The following is a 17,001-nucleotide window of genomic DNA, read 5'->3' on the forward strand; positions in this document are numbered from 1 at the left end:
TAGGCCGCGGGAGATGGGGCGCGGCTAATGCGAGCACCGACCCCGTTACCTGAATATCTTCTTCATCTTCAGGCTCAAGCTCACCACAAGAACAGGAGGAACCCGGTCGTGGCCAGTCCATCGTGTTTGCCCGTCACACAGAGTCTTCCAAGAGAAAGCTTGTGTCCAGTAGAGAAGTCTTGAGTTGTGGGTGTGGGGAGAAGACCGTACAACAACCAGTTCAACGTCCAGTCACTTGCTCTGTCGCGTTGCTCCGAGTTTTGTCCAGCCTCGTATTCAACGCTCCAGCAGCAGCCGAGATGCCTTTTTTAGCCCGACATCACGGCACTGCTGGTGGCTGCCCCTCCACCAAAGTCCACTGCCGCATCCGCAGAGCCGGACTGATCAGATCAGGCGCGCCACCCCGCTGGTGCTGGTTATGCAGCGCCAGATCCACCGGCTTGTTTCGCGAATCTTGGGATTCACTGGATTCCACAAACGGGCAACAGGACCGAAGGGAAGACAGACGAAAAGAGGGCGAATGATCATGATGGAATGCCCGTTAATTGCAAGTATCAAGCCATTCCAGCCCGGATCAGACAAATCGAACCGGGAACACCATGAATTTTTCGCGGCACATCATGCACCATCGATGCTCCACCCTGGCTCGGAAACACCTTGGCGTTTGTGGACAGATAGCTCTAGAGTCCGCCGTAGTCCGCTGCCAGCTGATGGTGATCTTTTCTGGGACAGACACCCCCCCAGACCACCCCCCCGGCGCTGTTCAAACTGAAGCTTTGCAACTGCGACGCTCGTTGTGGGTGTTTCCTCGCCTGTTCCCTTCTCTTGCCATATTCACAATCCGCCTCACTCGTTCTGGCGGTTTCTGTTTGCTTTTCCTGTCCATCGTTGATATCTCTCGAGCCTCTGTACTGAGGCCTAATTTTCAGGCCCATTGCCGTGTTCGCTCGCTCCGGTTGAAAAAAGGGGCCCGAAGGCTGAGCGCCTCCATCGCGTTGCCGCCGCGACGGGACGAACTTGCTTGCAGGTTGTGACGCCTTTACCCACCACAACATCCAACGCCTTCGTACGCACACTCGCTCGAACCCCTCCGCCTCTGCTGCTGGAGATTCTACACTCTCGCTGTCGTCGACACATCTGGTGACGCAACACAAACACCCCTTCGCTACTCCTATCCTCTCCTGGGTTGGCCAGCCAGAGAACAACACCACCCGGCTAGCAGTGTCCCTCAAGGGGCGCCGCACTCTTCCACATCGACAAGATGGCCAACCGCATGTCGATGTACTCGATGGCTTCAGAACCGGGATTGGGGCCTCGAGGTGCCGGACAGCAGCCATCCCAGGTTTCCACCACCACCCTGCTCAATGCCGTCCACAACATTTACCTCTCGGGACAATCGTACCGGCTCGACGCCGGGACTAGCCTCGTCGTCAACACATGGCTAACCGCCTCATTAGCAGGCCCGGATGGGCGCGCCGGAGGGACTGTTGATGCTGCCCTGGCAGCCAGAGCGTGGGAACATGCTCGCCGTCGCGCTGAAGATGGTTGCATTATTCTGGGGTGAGTTGCTATCATCTCGTTAGATGACCAGCAGCTGTTCATGGTTTGTTAACCTCGACCAGGTCTCTTCACACCTCTACACCCTCGCTACTACGACCATTCCTATCCTCTCTCCCCGTCTCGATCCCTCCCGTTCTTCTCACCGCTCTCAGTGCCCTCGAGCCATTTTTGCGCTGCGTGACACCACACAACCCATCGACCCCGAGACAAACGGCTCTTGGTGTAACCCTGACGCTGAACCTGACGGGTAACCTCACCGCGGCATCCATCGCCCTCGCCCAGGGAGGCATTGACACAGAGAAGGGTCTCCTTCGCATTCCTCAGGAGGCCGGCCACCGTGCATTTGACGTGTTTTACTACCTTCTTACCTCTGCCTCCACGCCAGCCGAGAGGGAATTCCTTGGCCTCAAGGCGGCCTCTCACTACAGCCTCCTTGCTCGCTCCGGCACATATGACCCCCCATCATACCTCCCCACTGCCGATGACGGCGCTGCCGCTGATGACTTCCGGTCTGCGCTCAAGGAAATTGGCATCAAGGGATCCTCGCACCGCAAGTTCATCTCGACTCTCGCTGGTCTGTTGAAGTTGGGCAACACAATCGACTACAACGTGGATGAAGATGTTTTGGACGACATCTGCGAGGATGTCGGCGGTCTTCTCGGTCTGGAGCCTGAAATCCTGGCCAAGCAGTGCACCACCGACGACCGCTCCATCTTCATCGGTGGACTCTACGAGGCATTGGTCGACTGGGTCATCAAGAAGGCCAACGAGACAATCGCCGCGCAAATGGGTGCCGAGGCTGGAAGCAGGACGCCCTCTGCCAACGATGACAGTGGCGACACTGTTTGCTTGACGGTGCTCGAGGTCCCTGACCCAAATCTGGGCAAGGCCGTTGCCATGCGTGGCATCTTTGATGATACCACCGGCATCAACGCCGAAATGAAGCAGGACGGCATCGAGGTCGCACCGGCTGGAAGCTCAGTTCTCCGCGAGATGCAGAACGCCGTGGCTGAATGCGGGCCCGAGCTTGGAATCATGGTTGGCACGCAAGGAAGGGAAAGGCAGCATGCGCTCGAGAAGAGGGAGGAGGTGCTCGAGAAGATCGGCCACTCGGCTGAGGACGATGGCTTCATCAAGCAGCTTCTCTTCCCTGTGCCCGCCGAGGGCATCAACCTCGGCCGTATTGGTCGTTTGGATATCTCTGCCATTCTCGGCGCGAGCAGAGCGTGGTATCACCTTTCTATTCACCCCACAGATGAATCTCCAGCCAGCTTGGCTGCTCTCCCGTCTGTAAACTCTGCTTGGTCTGCCGGCACGGTATCTCGCCAGCTCCGGGCGTGGAGGTTACCAGAGTGGGCAAACCGCCGTAACAAGCACCTCGACTTCACGGCCGATTTCGACCTTGACGAGTTTGTGCAGCGGTTCCGCGCTCTTGGATGCACCGAGGGCCGTGATGGCATTGAAAGTTGGATTCTGGAGCGCGGATGGAGCAACGGCGAGGTGGTGGTTGGTTCTGAGCGCGTCTGGATGAGGGAAAATGCCTGGTGGGAGGCGGAAACGATGCTGGATATCAAGCCCGTGGAGGAGAGATTGGGAAGCATGCCTAACATGATGCCGCCAACACTCGGGTCTGGGTATTCTGCCACCGGCAGCGGGTTTTTCCCACCACAGCAGCCGTTTGCCAACTCGTCCTTCAATGGCAGCCACGATCAGCTTGTGGGTGTCCACCAGAGGAACATGAGCCAGCCCAGTGTTGGTGGCGTTCAAGCCATGAGAGCCCCATCCATTGCCCCCACCGCCATGACGGGCATGCAAAATGCCACCCCTGGTGACTATGGTCTCGGTACCAAGGGCGATACCTACAAGGGTCAGGTCTTTTACAATGGCGTGGACCAGTTCGCTGGTGATCTCGACCCTGATCTCGCCGCTGGAAAGCACATCGAGGAACGACCGATCGAGACATCCAGAAAGATCTGGGTGTTTGTCGTTTGGGCCTTGACGTGGTGGATCCCATCACCTCTCCTCAAATGGGTTGGTCGTATGAAGCGACCTGACGTGCGGATGGCCTGGCGTGAAAAGCTTGTTCTCTGCTTCATCATCTTCTTCATCAACGCCATCATCGTTTTCTGGATCATCTTCTTCGGCAAGCTACTTTGCCCCAACTTCGACAAGGCCTGGACGCGGAACGAGGTTCTTAATCACAACGGAGAAGATGACTTTTGGGTCAGTCACCGTGGCAAGGTATACGACATTACAAAGTTCTGGAAGCTCAACCACGGCACCTCGAGACAACCAACGAATAGGGAGTTCATGCAGCCTATGGGAGGCGCCGACATGGATCCCTACATCGAGATTCCGCTGCTGCTTGCCTGCCCCAGACTCGGCATCGAGGATGACAAAGTTGCTCTTCGGACCAACGACTCCCTGATTGAGAACGCCAATGCCATCCACAAGTCTGGCTTTGGTGGCATTGGTAGAATGGCGGATGCTGACTGGTATACCAAGAGGTTTTTGCCTCGCATGAAGGAATTCTACCACGGAGAGCTGGTTTGGGATTCCAACAAGATCAAGGCGGCAGGCCGCGAGGAGAACAAATACTGGTTCATTTATGAGGGCAAGGTGTATGACTTAAGCGATTATTTTGACACCCAGCAGTACAACGAGAACATCCCCCGATACACCTTCCTCAATACCCAGCTCACCAACCTGGTCAAGAACAACCCTGGCGAGGACCTCACTGAGCAAATCACCAACATCTGGGCCAAGGCCAACACGACAGAGGGCAACAACATCGGCAACACGCTGAACTGCCTGAACAACCGGTTTTACGTTGGTACCCCCGATTTCCGCTACAGCGCCAGGTGCCAGGTCAACAACTGGATTCTGCTCGGCTTCTCTTGCATGATCTGCGCTGTCATTTTGATCAAGTTCGTGTCTGCCTTGCAGTTCGGCTCCAAGAGACGCCCGTCCCCGCAGGACAAGTTCGTGATCTGCCAGGTGCCCGCCTACACTGAAGGCGAGGATTCTCTCAGGAAAGCTCTCGACTCTCTCACGGCTCTTCAGTACGACAACAAGAGGAAGCTGATCTGCGTCATTTGCGACGGTGTCATTGTCGGTGAAGGCAACGACCGGCCCACCCCCAAGATCGTCTTGGATATTCTCGGTGTCGACCCCAAGACAGATCCTCCCGCCCTGCCTTTCAAGTCCGTCGGTGCGGGCAGCGAACAGCTCAACTATGGCAAGGTCTACTCTGGTCTCTACGAGTACGAAGGCAACGTGGTCCCCTATCTTGTGGTTGTCAAGGTTGGCAAGCCCTCTGAGCAGGACAAGACCAAGCCCGGTAATCGTGGCAAGCGTGACTCGCAGATTCTGCTGATGAGCTTCCTCAACCGTGTTCATCACCGCGCCCCTATGAGCCCGCTCGAGTTGGAGATGTTCCACCAGATCAACAATGTTATCGGTGTGGATCCTGAGTTGTACGAGTATCTCTTCATGGTTGATGCCGATACCTGCGTCCGGGAAGACTCTCTGAACCGTCTTGTTGCCGCTTGTGCCAATGACGCCAAGATTGCAGGTATCTGCGGTGAGACGAGCTTGCAGAATGAGGAGCGTTCGTGGTGGACTATGATTCAGGTTTATGAGTACTACATCTCCCATCATCTCGCCAAGGCTTTCGAGTCTCTCTTCGGCAGCGTTACCTGTCTACCGGGCTGGTATGTTTTTCTTCATTGAGTGCTGTTCGTGGATTTTTGCTAACAATATCCCAGCTTCACCATGTACCGTCTTCGCACCGCTGACCGTGGCAAGCCCTTGATCATTTCCGACGAGGTCATCCGCGACTACAGCGACTGCCACGTCGACACCCTGCACAAGAAGAATCTGCTCTCTCTCGGTGAGGATCGTTACCTCACCACACTCATGACCAGATATTTCCCCTACATGTCCTACAAGTTCATCCCCGACGCCTACTGCCAAACCGCCGCCCCCGACAAATGGTCCGTTCTCCTGTCTCAGCGTCGTCGTTGGATCAACTCGACCATCCACAACCTGGTCGAGCTGATGTTCCTCCCCGAGATGTGCGGCTTCTGTTTCTTCTCCATGCGCTTCGTCGTCTTCATCGATCTCACCGGTACCATCATCCTCCCCGCCACCTGCGTCTACCTCGGCTGGCTTTTGTACACGGTCATCTCCGGCACCGGCCAGTTCCCCTTGATCTCCATCATCATGTTGGCAGCCGTGTACGGCCTCCAAGCCCTGATTTTCATCCTCAAGCGTCAATGGCAGCACGTAGGCTGGATGATCATTTACATCCTCGCCTTCCCAATCTACTCCTTCATCCTCCCAATCTACTCCTTCTGGAACCAAGACAACTTCACCTGGGGCAACACCCGCATCGTCATTGGGGAATCGGGCAAAAAGCAAGTCGTCGCCGTCGACGACGAGGGCTTTGACCCTCGCTCCATCCCCCTCCAACGGTGGGACGACTACGCGACCATGAACGGCCTCCCAGGCCGCCGCGGCTACAACGGGGAGAAGGTCATGGACGAGAACATGAACGTCTTCAACGAGCAATACGAAATGGACGACATGAAGTCAGTCTACTCCTCCATCCGCCAGCCCTCCGTCCTGACTGGTCTCCCCGGTCGCGGTGCGGGCGCTTACATGCCCCCCACCCCGAGCACGCCTTTCACTCCCGGCGGCCCAATGACCCGCACCAGCACCTTTGCCGGCGCAACCCCTTACTCTGACAACCCCCTCGCCCACCGGCAGTCAATGCTATCAATGGGCACCGCGGCAGAAATGCAACGCAGACACTCCAACTCCCCCTATCAAGACTACCCCGGCTCTCGCCCAAGCATGACCAACCTCCGCACTATGACAGGAACCCCGCCAATAGGCGGCGGTGGTAACCTCGCCGTCCCGGGGGGTCTCGCGGGCAATAGGATGTCCACCGGCACTATGCTCTCTGGCGGGCCAAGCAGACTGGGCATGCACTCGGACCTCGGGCACGCCTCCACCGGGTCCTTTGACTTCCAGCGGGGCTTGGGTCAGGGCCCAGACGAGCAGGCGATTGTGGAAGCTATCCGGAGTGTGATGAGGGAGGTGGACTTGGACAATGTGACCAAGAAGCAGGTCAGGGCGTTGGTCGAGCAGAGGCTGCAGTGCGAGATTACAGGGGTGAAGAGGACGTTTATGGATAAGGAGATTGATAATGAGCTGGCTGCTATGTAATAAAAGGGGTGTGTGGATGTTGGTTGGGGATGAGTAAGAGAAGAAAAAAAAAATGTTTTGGATGTCGCGATATAAGGTGTTATTTTGGAAGGGAGGGGGGTTATTTTTTCTTTTCACACATCGTCTTGGATATTTTACTAGTTGTTTTTTTGTCTGTTTTTTGTTGATTATTGTCAATCTCTTTGCTGGGGGTACTATTAATAAGAATCATCATCATATTATATCATGCCATCAATCATTGCAAAGCACCTAGTATATTTACCAGTTGTCACGCTTCGTCATCAACACCCATGTCTTTTGCTTCGGGGGTTACTTCCACAAGACACCATCAGCGGCCCTTCATTACCATGTCCATCATCAACAAACAGCGCCCAATTCACCTCATCGGAAATCTCACCTGTTTGGTCTCTGCCACAGGTAGTCATCAATGATCAAAATTCACAACTCGAAAATGACTATGGCCATGGTTCCTGCCGGGACCGAATCAACCATCTCGGTATCAACTCCCCAATTTTTATGCAGCAAGAAAATCAAGAAAAAAGGATTACATCATCCAACAAAACCTCCTCTTCGGTCCCGACCCGACGACCATGAAATCGTGAAACAAAACGTGGCAGACACCATGGTGACGGTTGCCCAGACAGGGTGGTGAAATGACAATGACATCGGTTTCATTCATTTCCCACGTGGAGATCGGGGAGGAAGAGACGGACGGGCCGGCCGACAACGACGATGATGATGTGTGGGACGATGGGTTTGAGGGCCAGATCGAGACGGAGCGGGTACCTGAGAGGTGTGTGACGGGCCGGTGTGGCCGATGATGGTAGGTGACGAGATGCGATGGCAGAGGAGTTCTTTGTGGAAAGGACTGGCAGGCTGTTCGGCAATCTTGGAGGTGAGAGAGATCAGAGCGATGAATGAAGAGGCATCGGTACTGTTATATGAGGTCAGTACGTTGGAGGGAGCTATATTCAAGGAATGATTGCCTATAGGGGTAGGTCTGATATGATGTTCTACCTGTACTGGGAAGGAACCGGAAGCGAGTGGCGTTGGGGAGCACCTTCCTTTTCTATGGACTGGTAGCAGATTGGAAGGCACATGTGGAGTTTGAGGGAAGGAGCTCCCGACTATCACTCGATGTCAATTTGTAATGGCATCTTCTAAGTTCATGCAATAGCTGATGCCAACTGCATCGCCTGCGGACGTAGACACAACGAGAATAGCCATCCGACAAGACCAAAAGTGGCAGCCCATGCTCTGAGAGAAAGAGGGGATGGTTCGGGACACCAGGTACGAATACGCTGCGATTATTCGAGCAAAGACAAAAGAAGAGGTTATCGTCATCCGGGGAGACGGCAGAACCGAACTGGCATTGGAGGGTTTGCGGCTCACCCGATGGGCAGGAGTTTAACCTCCACTGCCAGTTCCATCAGACGATGTCAACGTCATAGCTCTCAAACTCGTCGAACTTTCGACGCAGGAGCGGGTCGAGATCAAAACTTGATAATGCTAGAGATTACTATCGGCTGGCTTTGTTGGAGACCAAAGGGAGGGTGGATGTGGCGTAGACTCGCTCATTCATGGCTAGGGAGCCGCCATAAAGAGAGGAGCGGGATACTCGAAACCTGATATCAGGGGTTAAACGCATAGTGACAACTTCTTTGTCGACCACCAGCTTCCTCCGTCTCCACTACACATTTCATCAAGATTTAAGTTCTGTCTCCTCACCATCCCACGTGGCCATGAATGATGCTCGTTGGGTCCAAGGGGGTTCATCTGATCCAGCTGAACTAGTTCGGACCAGCAACACACAGCCTTGATCGATTCTACGGGGTAAGGTATTCAACACTCAAAAGGAAGGATGCATTCCACTGAGCCTTCGCCAACCGAGAGGGGGCGCGCCAGACTTCCGTCTCTCGCTCAGGCTATTGGTACTTGGGATGAGGAGGTTGATCACCACATCAACAGTCACCTCAAAGGTCATGCCAACAGCCAGGTTGCCAAGGCCAACGGCAAGACTGCTGCGAGGCCAAATGCACCCAAAAAGTCACACACCTACGACTGTTCCCGGCCACAACTTCCCGGGACTGCTGCCCCGGTGACGGCGCCCTCTTTCAGGGCGAACAGCTATGTAGCAGCTGTCCAAAGCCTCGACCCCCGACCGCTCCAGCAGCTGCACAACGAGCGGTCCTACCTCGTCTACAACCTCCAAAAGCAGGGCCAACGTGCCACCCGGCTCTTCCAAAAGTATGCCGCTCTCGAGGCCCTCATGTCGGGCAACCAGACACCCGCCGAGGCCAAGAAGTCAAAAAGGGAGATGTCCTCTCTCAAGAACAAGATCAGCGAAAGCACCCAGCAAGAGCAGCTTATCCTCATCCGCCTCGGCGAGCTCCACATTGAGCTCCAAAACCGAGACCGCTGGATGCAAGTCCACCAGCCTCTCCCTCCTCAGCTGCTCCCCATCATGCAGCAATACCCCCCCATTCTCGCTGCGGCTACCGCCGGCGTGCATTACCATCCCCAAGGGCAATACTACGAAGAGACCCCCTTGACCGCCACCGCGGCCCCCTTCTCTCCCGGGGGAGGAGAAGAGTACTTTTACGAGAACGAGGAGATCTACGAAGAAGACGACCCAGGCCAACCCACCGCCCTGGACCCAATGTCCCCTTGCTTCACCCCCGCGGTGCAATTCTCAGAAGACATCTGGTCCCGCTCACTCCGGCCCACCTCTGACAATCATGGTCTTGAGGAAATCGGCCCCAAGACTGCGATTCCCGAACCGGGCTCTTCCTCCTCTGCGACTACAGAAGAGTCCGATATCCCAGGGCAGTCAACGCCCATCAAGCAAGAGGAGCTGGAGTCCTACCCTGGAACTGAGACCGATAATGACGCTCCTATTCCCCCTACTGCTATCCGGGTCACTACCACTACCACTACCACGACGAGACAGGAAGAAGATCCGGAGTCGTCTGGTGAGGAGGTGGTCAACGTGAATGACTCGACCTGGGCCACGGAGGAGGACGACTCCGAGCCGGAGGATGTCAACGCGTGGAAGAAGAAGCTGAAGAGGCTGAGCCATCATGCTGTTCCCTTGGCGCTGAGGGCGAGGGATAAGAGGATGAGCTTGCCGAGTTTGAAGGACTTGTGGCCGAGGAGCAGGAAGAATAGTTTGGCTTCCTAGGCAAGGTTAATATTTATTTTATTTTATTTTTACGTTTAACGACAGAAGAAAGGTTTAGACTTTTATTAGAAAGCGATAACCTGACAAGAGTAGGGACAGAGAGGGGTATGTATAAATAAGCATCATCAAAACAAACAACATATAAAAGAAAATGGGGCCGGCGGTGGGGGTGGCATGTTGGGAATATTTTGTTGGCGTTTTTGCTTTTTCGTTATCTTATTATGAGCAGTTACGATCAGATCAAACTGGCACTGGAAAGCAGGGAAAACTTGTACTATAAATTACCTACTCTACCTACCCCATATGTTTTGCAAATATATACTCTAGTGTGTTGTCTCTCATAGCTGACCACCGCCAAACACTTGACTCGCTTTGCTGTTTCGCTCAGATGCCCATCTCATATCATTCCTCCATCAAGCAAACTCTCCATTAACCCCATCATCAAACCCCATCTGCTGCGCCGACAACCTCTTCTGCCGTCTCGCCTCACTGGCACTAGGCGGCGGAGGGGGAAGACTGAAACCCCCTCCCCCGTTTCCAGGTGGTGGCGGCAAAGCAAAACTATTCAGACTCTTCCCCCTTCCCCCCTCCTCCTCCTCCTTCTTCTCCCCCCCTTGTCCCTGGTTTCGTCTCCCAAACTTCCCCCCGAGATTAATCGTAATCGTCTCCCCCTCCTTCAGACTCCAATCCTTCTTCTCCTCAGTCTTTTCCTTCTTTTCCCTTTCCGGCTGCTGCTGCCCCCCAAAACCTAGCGATTTCCCGCACTCCTGCAACGCCAAATTGAAATCAAAAGCGTCGCTCCGCTCCTCAAACCCGACACCTAACGTCGCCTTTTTTCCCGTCCCGGGGTCGGACACTCTTAATGCGAAGAACCGGGAGGAGTCGCTGCATGGGGTGACGATTGCGGGTGTTGTGTAGGGCGCTGCTGCGAATAACTGAGGTTGTCCATTATTATCCGAGGAGCTGGTGGTTGACTCGAGCAAGATATCGACTTTGAGCTCGGTAGTCTCAGGCGAGAGCGACGTCTCGAGGATGCGAAGGCGGGAGGTGAAGATTGGGTTTTGGGGGAGGGAGGTCCAGGAGCTGGCTAGGTAGGTTGATGAGGAAGGGGAGGAAGGGGGGAGGGTGTAGATGTGGACTTTGGGGGTTATGTCTACAGGTATAAAGTTAGCTGGGGGGGGGGAGGGGGAGAGGGGGGATCAAACGAACGGAGGACTCGGACGATGGCGTCTGGGGGAGGGGTTGGCCGGTGGCAGGGTCGATGGTGGTGGCGGGGTCCATATTGGGTGAGAGGGGGTGAGCAAACACTGTTGGAGAGATAGTTGTTGTTGTCAAGCGCTGAGGTCAAAAGATGGGATAAGTAGGAATGATATATATATCCCAGACACAAGAGGACCCTGAAACAAGGCGCCTGTTTATGCAAGCGGGACCCTGGATCTGATGCTGGCTGGGGAAGCTTTCTCCCCATGCACATCACCCCGCTTGCTCCCGTTGCCTAGCTCGGTGCCCCGCTTTAATCGTCGGAGCGTCCCAGTGAGAGGTCAAAGTCCTCGGTGGAGAACAGGTGAGAAAGAGCGGCTATGCTTCTTCAGTTACATGATGACGAGTCACATATGAATGCGCATTGTGTTATATGTGCCACGTTCTGTTGGACCTCGAGTCTGTAAGAAGGGTATTGTTCCTCGACGTACATGGTGGTAGCTGTGTAACGTACCTTGGACTCCTCAGGCTAGCTGCGACCAAGGTGCTTCTATTTCAGAAACGAAGCCTGGACACGAAGCTCACTGCGCCCTTTCTAGACCTAGGATCACGAACTGCTATAGCGGAACATCATAGGCCGGCCCATTGTTTGGTGGGCAGGCAGTCACAGGTAGCAGCAGTTCGAGCTGTAAAGGGTGCTTGTGAAGCTGTCACTTATGGACGTCTATAGACGTCTAATCCGAATAGGTATCCAACCCTTGAAATATCCAAAACCGTTCACCTAAATAATATACACTGGCAACCGACTCCCCAACAGTTCACTCTTTGGCATCTGCACATCGTTCTGATCAAAGTTGTGCAGCAGCAGCCAGCAAATCATCCGAAATACCAGCGTGCACCACACCGTGTTCCGCCCCGGGTCTATCCTCGCTTCCGTGTCGTCTCGAGCAAGCCGGGGTGTGGGTGCTGGTTTGTCGCCCGCCGGTTGCCGCAACTCGGCTTCGATCTGGCGTGTTTTCTCGCCGTTGGAGTCGAAGCTGGCACCTTCTTCCAGCCGAGCCCACAGGAATCGGGACGGGTCTGGTAAGCCAATGTCTGTGACTATTGGGCGGACGTCATCGAAGTAGGCTGCCATGAATTCCGCCTCGCGCTCGCCGCGTGGCGCATTGAGTAGGTTGACGAGCGATCGGATAGGCTTTTCGCCATGCTCTGGGTTGAGGGCCGAATGCACGGTATGGATGTGTCGCTGAATCACATCTAGAACCAGCGGCTTGGGAACCGCCGCGAGGATGGCGTCGGCTGCGCTGATGGAGTCATTCAGGACATTGAGTTGCTTGGGGTCATAGCCTTCGTCCTTTGTAGGGGGCAGGCTTTCTCTCAATATGGCCGCTTGCTCGGCTAATACTTCCAGGTCGGACGACGTCCGCTTCGAGTCGTCCCGTGCAGCGATTGTATCGAGATGATGGGAAAAGGCCGTGAGGAGTAACCTCAATGAGAAAGCCCTCGTCTCCCAGGCATATATGGTGGGGTTCGGAAGATAGGTGTAACAACGGTCCTTTTGATGGAGAGTGCGGCCGAGCATTCCTAGAAGCTCGAAAATAACTATCACCGGATTAGCATTGACTTCAAGTAAAGGGGTGAGGCTAAATACTTGGGAAAAAGTGGTTTTGTCGGGAATGTCCCTTCGAGAAATGCTCAATCGTGTTGCTGTCGCATCCTATCAGTGAGAGTGTCGCAGCGATCTCTCGACGGCTTCCTAGCTGCAATGTCTTGAGCTCCTTCTGCCTCCTGGTCGCATCAGGATTACGCAGGGTTTTATCCTCCCAGTCTCGAAGGCGATAGATCGTTGGTACGTTTCCATAGCAGAGCTCCTTTACTTCCTCCGTCGGGATCACGCGATGGTTCCTGAAGTTTGTGATGCCTGTCTTTGCAAACGTAAAGACGAGACCAAACTCACGCACTCGGTATCCGTGGATGCTCATTCCATTTCCCTCGGCTCGATACACATCCTCGTCCTGGTCGAACCTCTTCCAGTAGAGGCCTAATGTCGCCGTGAGCTCGATCAGGTGGGTAATGGTTGTCGTGGCATAAGGCCGACGTAAAACGGACGTCTCATCGAATGTGCGGATGGTGCTTTGGACGCCGACAGCCAAAGTTGGAAACTCAAAATTGCGTGATATCCTCGAAATCCCACCAGCATTGACCCCTTCAACACTGCGCCACATGTCCATTTCCCAGGCTATCGAGTCTCTCTCCATCCCTTGAATCGTCTCCAGCAACCTCACCCAAGACGCCCGCTCGTTATGAACTGTATGAATCTTTTTATCTCCGAAGCTCGAGGGGCCAGGGTCCGGATCGTAGATCACTCTGGTATCCTCACAGCTCTGGCGCGAGCCATCGATATACCAGATCGGCTTGCCTTGAACAGGGCCGCGCGCATTGTTGCGAGGAGCGAGGAAGATGACCGGTAGCTCAGCTTCTGTCACGGTCCGTCGTCCCCGCGAGAAGGATAACAAGCCGTAAGTCTTCGTTTTTCTGTAGTCGGCCCATTTGCCCATCATTCCGCTGTCCCAGTGGTCGAAGCCGGTGGGTTTAGAAAACAAATGGGCGGCAAGAAAAACGACCGAGACGATGAATGCGCCAGCAGCTAGAATAATGGCGGCGATGCCGACGCCATCGGCCTCGGCCATGTTGTGGTGTTAGATTCTAATCTTCCCCACAAAAGCAGAGTGAACCACAAGGGTGATTGCTGAGGTCGAGTCGTATGTCGCCGACAGCGACGTCAGACGCGGAGCTGGAGATATTCGAGGCGAATGTAGACAGAGGGCAGAAAGCCTTGACGTCGGCGCCGTTCGAGAACTGATTGCGAGGGGTTATCCCATGTCGGTTTTGCAATGCCAGCGTCGCAAATGCAGGCAGGTTGACCGACCGACACCAGATATGGTCGTGAGTATGGGTCTCGATGCTCAGCTGCAGGCGTTCCGTCCAATGAAGGCGAATTAGCGAACCTCAATTGACCATAGCCCGGGTGCATTCATGCAACTGTGCCGCAGGAATCACTGGACCGCTCCAGCCATCGCAGCTCATGTTGGCGGCTATAGGTCAAATTGGGCAGCGACAACACATAAGAGGCCACCCACTTGGTGTTGTGTTACTCCCAGCCTTGCCTTTGGCGCATCCCTCGGCCACACCTCAGGGAAATCTGGCGCATGGGGTGTTCCCCTCTCTTCATGCGACCATCACGCTCTGTTCTGGCGGAGAACTTCTCCTGGGACAGTACTACGCCTCCGCGTGCCCCCATCGCCATCATCGCGAATTGCGAACTCGACGAAGGTGAGGCCTTGCGTGCCTTTCACTTCGCTCTCCACCCTGTGCTCCAGGCCCGCCATTCGATCTATGCACCTCTCCAGCAGTAACCCGAAATACCGCCGACGCTCAGCCTGGGAAAGCCAATTCAGCCCATCTGAACACGATAGAGTGACCTGGGGCAATAGGCTTCGGTCTAATCAGCCCAAGGTCATTCGCGAGGCGCAATGGAGGCAATCTCACTCTTTGGGACGATCCTTAGTATCATCACAACTTTCCGCGATGCCTTCCCGTCACTCGCTTCCGACGCGACCGATTGGAAGAACTACGAATTCTTCGACCGCGCTCGATGGGTGAAGTTGCTCAAGATCATAAAAAACATAGAAAAGTGGCAATGGCGGTGGATGGTGTATTCCGAGGAGGCGGGACAGCAAGGAAGCCTGCAGTCCAAGTTCTGGGGCTCTTCCGCTTCTGAAATAACAGAGCACGTCAAGTGTATCCAAGACGAGGTGGCCAAGCTCCAAAAGCTGCTCAACACTCGCAGGATTGACCGGGGAGGAGGTTGTTTCGGTATCTTTAGGAAAAAGGGGCGGGATGTCTTGTTCCGATCGGGAGGCAACATAAACAGAATCCTCGAAACCCTTGACACGCTCGTCTTGGGCCTGGATACGATGAGCGACGAGGCCTACTGGCGTCTCTGGAGACGTCAAGATTTTGGAGAAAAAGAACCACGGCCACCCGAGACCTCGGCTCTGCATCAGTTTGGACACCAGCACCACCTGGTGAAGCTTGCCATGCACACGTGGTTGACGTCCAACCAGCTTCGGGACTGCTGCTTGGGTAGGGGACGAAAACTCGAGTTGGATATCGAACTCGACCTCTTCTTTCGCCAGCGCCCGCATGACGGGATAGAACCAAGATCGCAAGTGATTGCAGAAGCATCTCAGACCAAAAGCCTCGGCTACACTCTCCTAGTCAGCCAACCAGACTACATGAATAGGAGAAAAAGAATTCGCCTTACCCCAGACCCAGCTCGTGTGCCCGAGAGATGCAAGACGCTTTTCTCCGAAGCCTTCGACGTCGTTTCCGGTCATGCGGGGGGCGGTGAAGCAGGGCTCGAGCTGGTCACAAAAGGTCAACGCGTAACCATGAAGCTAGAAGAGCTTCAGAACGTCGTTGGCAACCTACCAGAGCCTACATCACTGCGCAGCCAACTAAGCTCGCAATCAGCGAGGGAGTCCGTGGACGACCCAATACGCAAGATCGATCATCAAATATGGAAAATGAAGCGAGCTTTCCACATTTCCGAGTTCTGCTTGCTCTTTTTCAAGTCCAAGTGGATGAGTTGGGTATGTAGCTGCAATATCCAGGAGTATGACCTTTCGTCTCTCGACACTACTACCAACAGCACGTTCCTCGTCGACCAGCGGTATCTGTTTGCGGTTAAAGGCCTTAGCAGTGACGACAAGGATGTGCCGCCAGCGGCTTGCGCTGCGGCACCAGCCACACCGAATGGGTCGGGCAATGGGACTGCGACGTTGAAGCCATGTTGGTGCCAGTCGAAGCTGAGCGATGATCCAAAAGACAAGAATGTGGCCTCGAGTCTGCAAAGATACCCCCTCTTCTCACTGGGGTTGATCTTGGTCGAGATTGGCTTGGGACGCCCGTTACAGGAAATCCAGGTCAACAAGGCTGTTGTTGACGTGAACTCGATATTCTTCGGATACCACGACTCTTCGACCTCGGACCCAATAGTCAAGAAATCGCTCGAAGAATTGAGGCCGATTTTCAACGATGTCTTGGCTGACGACGACGACGATGAAGACAACAAGAGGGCGAAGAAAGCAGGAAGCGACTTCTATTCCGCCGTCAAGTTCTGCCTCAAGTCGAGAGACCCACCAGGCGTTGACAAGACGAAACTTGAAGAATTCTTTCTAGAGGTCGTGTGGAAGTAAGAGCCCCTAGATACTGTATTGTGTGCTGTTTCATGGTTCTCTGAATGCTGACCAAATCACGGTAGGTTGCACAATATCCAAAAAGACTTGATCGAACAGCGCGATGAACTCCTGCGTAATAAAGGCCAGCAGTTACTGCCGAGGAAGCAGACACAGCAGGAGGCATAAGTAGATCAGGAGATGAAGGTATGATGAGCTTGGGTGGTGTTGGGAAATGAGAATTCCAACAGGCCTCTTAATTTGTATCTAAGTCCTGCCACCTGATTGGCTTACACTCTGATAAGATAAGACCTCTCACCGCGGGGTGCACCATGGCGGGGCAGGCGGTCAGACGTGGCATTTTGACCTGTCAATGGACGAAGCTTCCCATTGAGTCATCGAAACCGTAAATGGAAAGAACCTTGATGAATTAACTTTGGAGAACCCTCGAGGCCCTGAAACTTGCATCTTTAACCCTGCCAAATCTTAGCTCGAGTCAGACCCTTCCCAGCACAGACTTAACACCAACAATCGCATGCTTAGACGCATCCCACTTCCACCCTTCTCACTCCATACATTCTACCGCCT

The 17,001-nt window shown here is 54.4% G+C and overlaps 5 protein-coding genes across 5 annotated transcripts; 3 read left to right on the forward strand and 2 right to left on the reverse strand.

Annotated features, from left to right (window-relative positions):
- The first annotated feature begins 490 nt into the window (after positions 1-490).
- QC764_303340 (uncharacterized protein) lies at positions 491-7,104 on the forward strand. The gene is made up of 3 exons (XM_062945453.1): positions 491-1,560; positions 1,623-5,273; positions 5,328-7,104. The coding sequence occupies exons 1-3, from the start codon at positions 1,262-1,264 to the stop codon at positions 6,790-6,792; spliced, it is 5,415 nt and encodes a 1,804-aa protein (XP_062801436.1). The 5' UTR covers positions 491-1,261; the 3' UTR covers positions 6,793-7,104.
- Positions 7,105-8,653: 1,549 nt separating this feature from the next.
- On the forward strand, positions 8,654-9,973 carry QC764_303350 (uncharacterized protein; the record flags this gene model as incomplete). The annotated part of the gene is made up of 1 exon (XM_062945454.1): positions 8,654-9,973. One exon carries the CDS (start codon positions 8,654-8,656, stop codon positions 9,971-9,973), a length of 1,320 nt encoding a protein of 439 aa, XP_062801437.1.
- Positions 9,974-10,149: 176 nt separating this feature from the next.
- QC764_303355 (uncharacterized protein) lies at positions 10,150-11,254 on the reverse strand (the record flags this gene model as incomplete). Its single annotated transcript, XM_062945455.1, has 3 exons — positions 10,150-10,176; positions 10,263-11,126; positions 11,179-11,254. 2 exons carry the CDS (start codon positions 11,252-11,254, stop codon positions 10,387-10,389), a joined length of 816 nt encoding a protein of 271 aa, XP_062801438.1. The 3' UTR covers positions 10,150-10,176; positions 10,263-10,386.
- Positions 11,255-11,954: 700 nt separating this feature from the next.
- Positions 11,955-16,821, reverse strand: QC764_303360 (uncharacterized protein; the record flags this gene model as incomplete). Its single annotated transcript, XM_062945456.1, has 3 exons — positions 15,501-16,821; positions 12,825-15,440; positions 11,955-12,775 (listed from the first exon to the last, which is right to left on the reverse strand). The coding sequence occupies exons 2-3, from the start codon at positions 13,861-13,863 to the stop codon at positions 11,955-11,957; spliced, it is 1,860 nt and encodes a 619-aa protein (XP_062801439.1). The 5' UTR covers positions 13,864-15,440; positions 15,501-16,821.
- QC764_303370 (uncharacterized protein) lies at positions 14,134-16,999 on the forward strand. The gene is made up of 2 exons (XM_062945457.1): positions 14,134-16,430; positions 16,500-16,999. Exons 1-2 carry the CDS (start codon positions 14,707-14,709, stop codon positions 16,600-16,602), a joined length of 1,827 nt encoding a protein of 608 aa, XP_062801440.1. The 5' UTR covers positions 14,134-14,706; the 3' UTR covers positions 16,603-16,999.
- Positions 17,000-17,001: the final 2 nt, after the last annotated feature.

This window comes from Podospora pseudoanserina, chromosome 3 (assembly GCF_035222485.1).
Source record: "Podospora pseudoanserina strain CBS 124.78 chromosome 3, whole genome shotgun sequence".
Taxonomy (NCBI): Eukaryota; Fungi; Ascomycota; class Sordariomycetes; order Sordariales; family Podosporaceae; genus Podospora; species Podospora pseudoanserina.

What these genes read in the sequence shown, in the direction of transcription:
- QC764_303340 (XM_062945453.1), top strand. Translation starts at nt 1,262, where the DNA reads ATGGCCAACCGCATGTCGATGTACTCGATGGCTTCAGAACCGGGATTG. An exon ending in GATGGTTGCATTATTCTGGG is followed by an intron (nt 1,561 to 1,622) that starts GTGAGTTGCTAT and finishes AACCTCGACCAG; the next exon opens with GTCTCTTCACACCTCTACAC. An exon ending in GTTACCTGTCTACCGGGCTG is followed by an intron (nt 5,274 to 5,327) that starts GTATGTTTTTCT and finishes ACAATATCCCAG; the next exon opens with CTTCACCATGTACCGTCTTC.
- QC764_303370 (XM_062945457.1), top strand. Translation starts at nt 14,707, where the DNA reads ATGGAGGCAATCTCACTCTTTGGGACGATCCTTAGTATCATCACAACT. An exon ending in TTTCTAGAGGTCGTGTGGAA is followed by an intron (nt 16,431 to 16,499) that starts GTAAGAGCCCCT and finishes AAATCACGGTAG; the next exon opens with GTTGCACAATATCCAAAAAG.